At 34.3% G+C, this 10,000-nt stretch overlaps 2 protein-coding genes across 2 annotated transcripts in view; one reads left to right on the forward strand and one right to left on the reverse strand.

Annotated features, from left to right (window-relative positions):
* Positions 1 to 2,662: 2,662 nt before the first annotated feature.
* On the forward strand, positions 2,663 to 3,681 carry Ccdc58 (Coiled-coil domain-containing 58; the record flags this gene model as incomplete). Its single annotated transcript, XM_027364384.2, is given in 2 exon segments — positions 2,663 to 2,809; positions 3,164 to 3,681. Coding segments are annotated over 2 exon segments (258 nt in total), but the record flags the coding sequence as incomplete, so codon positions are not given.
* Positions 3,682 to 5,984: 2,303 nt separating this feature from the next.
* The window catches only part of SdhB (Succinate dehydrogenase, subunit B (iron-sulfur)), a 4,623-nt gene continuing 607 nt past the window's right edge, over positions 5,985 to 10,000 (reverse strand). The window contains exons 2-6 of the mRNA XM_027364374.2: positions 8,039 to 8,181; positions 7,700 to 7,843; positions 7,336 to 7,531; positions 6,853 to 7,077; positions 5,985 to 6,628 (exon numbers count right to left, since the gene is read on the reverse strand). Coding sequence (XP_027220175.1) covers positions 6,530 to 6,628; positions 6,853 to 7,077; positions 7,336 to 7,531; positions 7,700 to 7,843; positions 8,039 to 8,181 — 807 coding nt within the window. The 3' untranslated portion in view covers positions 5,985 to 6,529. The remainder of the gene's footprint in view (positions 6,629 to 6,852; positions 7,078 to 7,335; positions 7,532 to 7,699; positions 7,844 to 8,038; positions 8,182 to 10,000) is intronic.

A 10,000-nucleotide genomic window follows, 5' to 3' on the forward strand; every position in this document is an offset into this window, starting at 1 on the left:
TCTTAAGAGTTATTTATTGTTGTAGACTTCTTGCATTTATTCTTATAATTAGGAAGAATATCTTATATTTCACTTCACTTTCAGATTTATTTACAATACCCAGTGTGTGTGTGGATGTTTGCCGAGTGTATGTGTGTGTGAATGTATGCATGTGTGCGTGAGTGTATGCATTTGTGTGTGTGTGTGTATGTGTGTGTGTGTTTTTGCGTCTTGTATATCTGCGTGATTTGTATGTATGCATGCATGCGTTTGTGTGTATGTGCAAGTATTTGTGCTTTTACATGTATGTGTGTGTGTGTGCGTGCATGTGTGTGTTTGTGTGTGTGTGTTTTATTTTGTGTGTTTATGCTTGAAAGCAAAGTAAAAAAAAAAATTCTTAGGGTGAATTGGAGCAATGGTAAGAAATATATAAAATACAAGAGTAAACAAAAATGAAAGGCTTGGAAATTTTGGAGTAGCTTGATTATTTTAGAAAATTCTGACAAAATTAATATATTAAGTAGCTATAGAAGGTAAGAAGGCTGTCTACAGGATACAAACAGGATTGGGGTGAGAAGGATAAGACTAGATTTCTTGGTTCACTAACCAATTTGAATTATTTTAAAACTTGAAGTGCATTTATAAAATAGTAAGTAATATTCATTGGAGTTTGTTCTATGCTGCAGTGAATTACATAGTTAAATATTTTTCAGCACTGGAGCTGACATGTAGATAAAGGTCGGAATGTCATATCCTGTATACAGTGTTTTTGACAATGCTTCTGTCTGGTTGTCTGTCTGTCTGTCTTTTTTTGTATGATCACTGGGTTTATATATAAATAAATTTCTCTAGCTGAAAGCAGATCCTTTTTTATTATCTAGAAACAAGAAATGATAATTGCATTGAAGGAGAAATATGAAAGAATTTTTAAAAAGTTTTACACCTAAAATGCATTATCTGAAAGAAAAGAGAAACTATTGGATTGAGAGATGATAATTCACATCCTGGTTGTTAAATAGATATCAATATGGATTATATCTTTTCAGTATTCTTTTCACTGAGGAAGCTTTCAGATGGAATATTTACATAGTATAAGAAAACAGTTAAAGGAAGAAGTAATTGTATATTTCCAAACCCTTGTATGTATTGCATGTAGTCAGTTTTTTAATTCATGCACATTGCAAAATGGAACAGCAGCAAGACGAAAAGTTAATTCATGATTTCATATTTCTCCTTTCATTTTAGATTGTGAGTGAACTTCTGTGATGTGGTAAGGAGGACAAGATGTTTCCCTGCGTGTTCTGTCGCAGGGCGGCTCCCTTGTTCTTCGATCTTCTGACCCCGACTTTAAAAAGGATCTGTTTTGGCTTTGATAAATATATATTTAATTTTTTGGTTATTTGAGATATGGCTAGACACATATGATTGGGCACCTCTTGGAATGTATGAATGCTAAAATAATGTTTACCAACATGTTTTCATTGTAGGGTAATAATCTTCATACATGGTTATTTCATCTTGGATATATTACAATTTATCCCTTTATGCAGTTTGCACTCGGTAAAGCTTACTTGCTGCAGAATTGTGCCCCAGGCAGTCCAATCATAATAGATTAAACTGTTTAGTTGAAGAAAAAAAAACTTGCTTAGTACAGCTTCATTTTATAGCAGTGAAGTATCCAAGAAGCAACCAATTTTTGTAGTTTGGTCTTATAGTAAATTTCATTATGGACTGAATGGGAAAGGATTATTGTTTTGTGTATGTTGGAAGAACTGGTTTGTAAATTTAGTTTTCTGCCTATGAATGAATAGGTAGTCATCTGTTATTTTACTGAATTCTTGTTAAGAGATTTCATATGGACATGGGTTGATCTTTTGATAGATAATTTCAATTATTATATCCTGGTCCTTGTTGGTGTTTTTGGCAGAGCAGGTAGTAACAAAATCTTCAGTGTGTTATTACTATTAAGTAATTTCTGAAATTTATAATAATTAAAAAATGAATGGTTGCCAATGGTATGTGAATCCATTTTAGTTTATGTATGAATGGATATGTAGGGGCAGGTATGCAAGTAGACAAAGACAAATTTTGTAGATTAATTCAACTATGTTAATTTATATTAGACATTCTATTGACACCTTGTAAAATCAGTAGCTTTCTCCTTTTCTTTTATGGAAAAGTTAAGGCTACTGAAGTCTTAGATGGAGTTTTATATTACTTTCCCATTTTTCATTGAATCTTTGTTTCTTTGGTGCCATTATAATTCATTACCATTTTTTAGAATTTGACTTGATATTCTTACCGTAGTGTAAGAATTGACATTTTTTTCTCTTAAATATACTTTAGAAAGCCACACATTTAGCAGTTTTGTAACACTTGAGTATCATATATGATTAGGTCTTTGTTTTAATGTTTGTAATTTTACCAAAGTTGATGAGTAGAGCAGAATATAAGATAAGTTATCTTTTGAGATATCCCATTTAAATACTGTAACGGTACCTTGTAAGGAGAGAGGAATTCAAGGAATTACTACAGGTTATTCATTTGGTATTCTCATGTATCATCATTATCATCATTAGTCAATCACCACCACCACTGCCAACACCATCATCATTATTAGAATCATTGGTTTTGTTTTCATTATAGTACATGGAGCTCATTTTGTCATTACTTTAATCTACAGTTGGATAACACATACCAGCGGAGAGGAGCGCTAATTGAACACTGCATGACTGAAGCTCGAGAACGCGTTCGCCAGATGAGAGAGGATATGGCAGGCAAAAGGGATGATGCCAAGTTCATGAGAAATCTGCGTAGTGAGCAGAGCAGGGTCAGTTGTTTGGGTTTTGTTATAGTTGCGTTCTTCCTTTTGCTGTGTTATTTTTTGCTTTTAATATTTTGTCTTGACTGCATTTTTTGTTTTATTGATTTTTTATGGTTTATGTGATCAGATTTTAGTTATATGTTATTTCTAATAAATTTATTTTATATATATATATATATATATATATATATATATATATATATATATATATATATATATATATATATATATATATATATATATATATATATATATATTACATACACACACATAAATTAAAATTGGTACTACATCACATGTGGGATGGATTAAGCTAAGAAAAGAAAAAAAATATATATATATAACTTCCCCCTCCCCCAGATCCGAGAACTGCAGAATGAATTAACCATTGAGGAGATCGTTAGAGAACGCAGTTTAAAGGTCTTTGAGGAAAGGTGCCGTCAGTTCTACAAGCCCGAAAAGAGTGACTGATCCGTATGGGATGAAGCATGTAGGTGCAAGTGAAGGCAGAGTACAAGACTTTCCTGACACAGTCTTCTAGGGGATGGAAAGAGAACTGCTGTCTGTTATTTTTGGGGTTAATTGTTATCATCGCGTGGAACATGTTTATTCCAGTGGGGTTATATATTTTTTTCTTTTATTGTACACATTGTAATTAAGTTTGTAGAGAGGACCTATGTTAAAGCAGCTAGGTTCATGTTGAATATTATTTTCCTGAAATGTATATTGACCAACATTTAGCATTAAAATAAAGACCTGCAGCATATTTCATGTCATAGAACTGAGTTTTTCTGCATTACTCACGTCATCATTAAACTCATGTTTGTTATTTACCTTTTTTTATTGAGATGATGTATATAGTAAAGTTGATGTGAAAATATTTTGTTTTTGTTATCCTGTTTGTTTGTTTTCTTGTTTTTTTTTGTTTTTTTTTTTGAGATTGAAAATGGGAAAGATAGTAATATTTTTTATCATTTGCCAATGCACTGTTTGGTTGCCTTGCCAAGTAGAATAGTTTATTGCACAGAATTTAAATATTCAAAATAAAATCCAAGTATGTGTACATTAACTGAACTCAAACTGTGTATACATTAAAGTGAGAGCTATATTGTCTTTGATGGATGGATTTTACCTGAGTATAATAAAGAATTTGACACTCAAAATACCAGTAAATTATAAAGAAAAGTTCTCCGGTGAGACTGTTTTTGTTGAGTGTTTGTATAGATATATAGTTAAACAATATGTATATAATTTTTAACCCCTTAAAGTTCTCTTAATTGAACAATTTTCTAAGTATATCTCTTAATTGAACAATTTTCTCGGAATAAAGTCTACCAGATGTCATAGTACTTCAAATTATTTTTAAAAATCTTAGTAAAATAGTAAGGACAGTTTCGAGGTATTACTTGTCTATTTTTGCTCGGTGCCAAATTTGTGTGGATTTTCCCTAAGGAGTTTTGCCATATATGTAAAGTTCAGTGTGTTTATAACCTTTGTAGTGACCAAAGCCCTGCCTTGATGATCAAGCAGTCCTTGCTAGTCTAGAATTAACACCATGCACAGACAGCACGCACACTTGTATTGTCTACATGATGTCCATTCAGACCCAGACTGAAGTTAGAGGTAGGCCTGAAACTAGTGTCCAAAATGGTCCATAAGTAGCTGTTACATTCTTAGTCATTCTGGTGAAATGACTCCACTTCCAAAAGGGTCATTTTACTTGCTAGTCTACAAACACACAAGAGAAGTCTGTCACTATGTAACCTACTTTTGTGTATGCACAGTACATTTAGCAAGAGGAAAAGACACCTGGTAAAAATAATCATTAAATATTCTGATATTATGCTGCATCATAATCTATAAAATACTTTCAATAAGTTATTGCTATGCATGTTTGTAGTCAAAGAGAAAAAAATATTATGGGAGATTTCTGACAAAAAATACTGACGAGTACATACTATGAAGATGTTATTTGGTCTGGCCTTAATTAGTAAATTAATTGCTCAAACTTCCATAACAAAGCACAAGGACTAGTGTGTGAACTGATATTATATAATAAGGCACTTGTCATTAAAGGACATGAAAACTCTGCCAATTGCAACAAGAAATGCAAAAATAGTACAATACTCTCAATTTCAGTTAGTGAAAGATCTCTACATTGATAATGATGGATGCAAGACACTTTCTCTGTCTCATAATTATCACATTTTGTATCAACATGTTCTAACAGCAAAATCTGTTACTTAACAGCCATGATAAACATAATGCATCAAATTTTGCATTCTTTCAATCATCATTCACTCATTCACTGATATTTCTTAATGGGAAATATTACTCTTACACTTACCTAAGAAGCTTATCTCAAGAAAAGTCAAATTCCAATATATTTATTCATCTTACCATCTATCCCAGAGAAGTTATTTCAATTATCATAAAATTTAAATATCTTCAGTCGCTGTTCAATAATAATGTAATAAAAATGTTATGTATTATCCAACACCCAATAGAAAAAAAAAGCTGCCTTAGATTTGTGATGTTTGAATTTTGTTTTCAAATGCAGACTGAATTCATTACCATGAACCAATTAAATCCATTGTATGTGTTTCATAATTGATGCAGGTAATTATAAATCAAGCAATGAAAACTTACTAGACTACATTAAATACAAAATTATTGGGCACGAAACTAGCATAAAAAAGGTGATTTTCACCCACACTCCAAACTGTTATGTAGCTTTCAAATGTTTTGATTTCTTTTGAAGCTAGCCATGTGTGAACATATTACCCATTTGATTTTCTTAATCACAAAGGACCAAGAAAAATTAACATTCATTTGTATGTTTACATCTATAAATAACCTGTGAGCAACTTTCAGAATGACTAGAATTCATAGAATGTGGCAAGGACAATGTAAAGATGGTCATATGATTACCTATGGCTATGATTTTGTTTATGTATCTTAGGATGACAATGATTTTCTTTGTATGGAAAAGTGTTTTTGATGAAGAATCAGCAGTTATGATAATTCAAAAAAACAGCTTCTGGGGGATAGCTATACAGTACATAAAGCTTAAATATTTATTTTAACCTGATAATTACAGACCATCTCTCATTGACACTTAACATTCACTCTTTCCTTGTGCACATCACAAAACTGGACTAATACAAGAAAATAAAGTAAATCCCTTCAAACCCTTTATTTGTATGGGTGATACAGCAGATTCATTATTTCATAGAGAAAATGAAAAATTCTGAAATGGTTATGTACATGAATTATTTTCAGGGGAAAAATATCTACACATTTATCCATGAACCCTGCACATATACATGTGTTTAGTGTTACCATTGATTATTAGTTATCTCTATACACATTTACTGTACAGCAGAACAGGACCACCTGAGATTAAGTAACTGTAGCTGAAGCACTTCTGTCGCGGCTGGATAAATTAGGTAGATAGTGCAAAATCTCTCATTCTGACTACTGGTGCTTAATCTCAAAAAACTACATTGCCTGTCTATCTGCTTTTCCACTCAAATTCATAAATATTCCATCTGATGAAACCAATCACTCCCACTAAAGACATGTTTGTGAGAACCCATGTTTTTCTTCATTAGGCAATTGTACTTGACTTCCTTGGTCAATACTTCTGAGAGTATTATCAATGGTGGCTCCTCAGAATGTCTTTGGAGTTTACTGGTGATGCAGTTCTCAGAATTTACACAACTCTTAGTTTGCTCCCATGGGGTTCAGGCCAGGTTCTCCCTTCTTGGCAATGCCTGATAGCAGCTTCTTCACCTCTGCAATGGCTCGTCCTGGGTTCAATCCCTGAAGGAGAATCAAAATGTGCTTTTAGTTGTTGGTAATCATTAATTATCCATAAATTCCAATATAATTGCGTCTTTCAATGCTTATAATTGTGTCTTTTTTGCTTATGACAATAACAACTTAGTACGATGTATTACAGCTTAATGTTTCCCTTACTAAAATAGTTGCGATGTTATATCTTTGTACAGATCAGTACACATTCATTCGTGTGCATAGTCCATTACCTTAGGGCATGTCTTTGTGCAGTTCATGATGGTGTGGCAACGGTAAACTGAGAAAGGATCACGTAGCCTCTTCAGACGTTCCTCAGACATTTCATCCCTGGAGTCAATGATCCATCGGTAGGCTTGCATGAGGACTGCTGGGCCAAGGTACTTGTCTCCGTTCCACCAGTATGATGGGCAGGAAGTGGAACAGCAAGCACAAAGAATGCACTCATAAAGACCATCCTGATAGGTAAAGGAGACAGGGAATTATTTCCAAATATTGGAAAATATCTATATATACATTTATCTATCTTCTGATCTACACACTTTAATGCTTATAAACACTTGCATTCAAAATTGACGAAAAGGTAAACTCCATTTATCAAAATATCACATCCAGTAACATGCAATGTAGGCAATGTAAATTCATATCTATAAATGTACAAACAGTTAGCACTATCAATCCATAGTTATCTATAAATATACTAATGATAAACTTACCAGCTTTTTGCGGTCATCAACAGACTGCAGGTACTGCTGGTCGCCTGGTTTGAGACCATCGTCACGCTGTAACCAGGGCTGAATTGAACGATACTGTTCATAGAAATTATTCATGTCAGGAACCAGGTCCTTAATGACGTACATGTGAGGAAGGGGGTAGATCTTTGTCGCCTTGTTCAAGTTTGTATCGATTTTGCTGTGGAGAAAGTTGGGATGAGTGCCATTGTAAGTGCAAATTATGATTCATGCTGTGATACTATAAATGTTCAAATTGTCTAGCTTCAGTTCCCAAAATATTTAATCTTGACTTGATATAAATGTTAAGAAACTGGTAACAGTGCATCTGAAAGAACATTTCAAATACCTGATGCAGGCCAATGTATTAACACCACCAATGTTCATGGAGCAAGATCCGCAGATTCCCTCTCGGCATGATCTTCTAAAGGTCAGGGAAGGGTCGATCTCGTTCTTAATCTTTAGCAGAGCATCCAGTATCATGGGACCACAGCTGGAAGCAGTAATTTATTTTTCACAATCAAATCACTAGATTGCAGCACTTACAAAAATCAAGCAAGTCATCTAGCTCTAAAAAAATAATTTTCAAATTATATATCGGTAAGAAGAGAGTCACATCATAAATATCAATACTGTAATAAGTAAAAGATAATTCAAACAAACACAAAACTTCAGTGTAATAACTTACGTGTTGAGATCAACCTCATAGGTCTGCATGTGAGGCTTGTCTCCTTGCTTCTCGGGATCCCAGCGATAAATGGAAAACTTCTTCAACCTCTTTTCTGGTACAGGTTGGGCAGCTGTTGCAGCTGCTGTGCTCTGGGAGCGCACCTAGGGGGAGGTAACCGTAAATGTTTGATTTACAAAAAAAGTGTAATATACTAACTACATATTAATAATCACTACATACGACCTAGATGAGGTTATATTTCAGATTATAGGCCTTCCTTTACAGACAACAAGCTTCAAATGTATAAAGCTACAATACAACTTATGTAATTACAAGCAGTTGTTTTGAAAATCACCAAGTCTTCTACAAGTTGCCAGTGATTCACAGAATCTTGCAAATATTGAATATCGGTCGGAGAATGGTTATCTCCTCTATTAGCGGCAACAATTGTAAGAAACTTTATGGCACACAAAGTGAGGTTTAACCTCCACTTTTTAAATAAAAAAAATAAAAAATAAATACAAGAATAACTTTTAGGTACTCAATATTGTCTGCAAATTACCAAATGAGCCAGGCGCAAAAGGGGGATGGACTGATCAGAGCCAACAATCCCCTCTGTTTGGCTACTAGCCAAAAAGATAATTCCATGGTGGATGGGTTTCTGTCGCCTTTATATCCAAGTTCGTACAAAGTGCTAATAAAGAGGAGGATACAGGATGGGCTTGCTCCCTTGTCTAGGAAGTAGATAGAAAACAAGGAAAGATAGGGTAATTTTTCAGAATAGTTCCACCTAATTGATCATGAAGATTTTGATTTCCATGGATTCTTGTCACTGTAGTATTCATATACATCTCAATTATTTAGCAGAAACCTCTATTAGTGACAATCTTGGCTCCGATAGCAGGGGAGGGCATGATGAGTTCCAGGGGAATTGTGGGGAAATATATAAATAATATACACAGAATCAGTCACTATTGTCTAATGAAGGGGGCTATGCACATTGCAAAACCCCATGGAGGGCTGCCATCTCCAACCCCTGCATTGGAACAAAAAGAATCCGCAACGTATTCACATTAGGAGAGAAGGTACAACTAACATGTGGGAGCAGTTAATGGCAAGTCTAATGCTCTCTCCTGCCATTAGTACATGGAGGATTCTTTGCTTTCCTGCAACTCCCAAGTAAGTTGCAGACAAATGGGTAACTGATTCTGTGCTGATGTATATCATCTATATTTTAAGCTGCAATTTCTGATACCTTTCATGCTCTCCCCTACTAATGGGGCCAAGAATGTGTATGTTTGAAGGGATTATGTACTAATATTATTTGGATAGTACAGTCTCAATTCAACAATAATATGTAGGGCACTAAATAAGTGCACAGCACACATTTGTGGTTGGTTGCTGGGGATGAGGGAGGTCTAAAGGTTTAAGTGGTAGGGTTGGTGTGTGAGAGGTGCTTGCAGTGTTAAGTGTTCGTTTAATTTGTTAGTGAAAGTATTGCGTGTTTTTGTTTCAATGATATGTTGGGGAAGCCTGTTCCAGTCCCGTATGGTATGTGAGAAGAAGGAGTGCTTGTAAGAGTCAGTGTTGGTGTGGTATGTAAAGAACTTACTGAGGAGTGAGTTCCTTGTATTGCATGTGTGTGCTTCTTGCAAGTATTTGTGTTTGTTAATGTTTATAAGGCTGTGCGTGATCTTGTACATGATCATAAGTCTGGGTGGTTGTCTTCATGTCTCGAGCAGGTCCATATTAATCTGTTTTTATATGTGAGATATAATACCAGGTGTACACGTTCAATTGTGTGTAATAAATCTGGCAGCCCTAGTATTGACCTGTGTGAGGAATTCATCAATACAAAAATTGTTGCAATTCCATGGGCAGAACAACTTTGTAAGATTCCTAAGGTTTGGTTTGGATTTTGGGGTTTGCAAGCTGCTCTAATTTTCACTTTTTTTTAGGATCCTCATTGCATAATATACT

Source organism: Penaeus vannamei, chromosome 2, assembly GCF_042767895.1.
Source record: "Penaeus vannamei isolate JL-2024 chromosome 2, ASM4276789v1, whole genome shotgun sequence".
Lineage (NCBI taxonomy): Eukaryota > Metazoa > Arthropoda > Malacostraca > Decapoda > Penaeidae > Penaeus > Penaeus vannamei.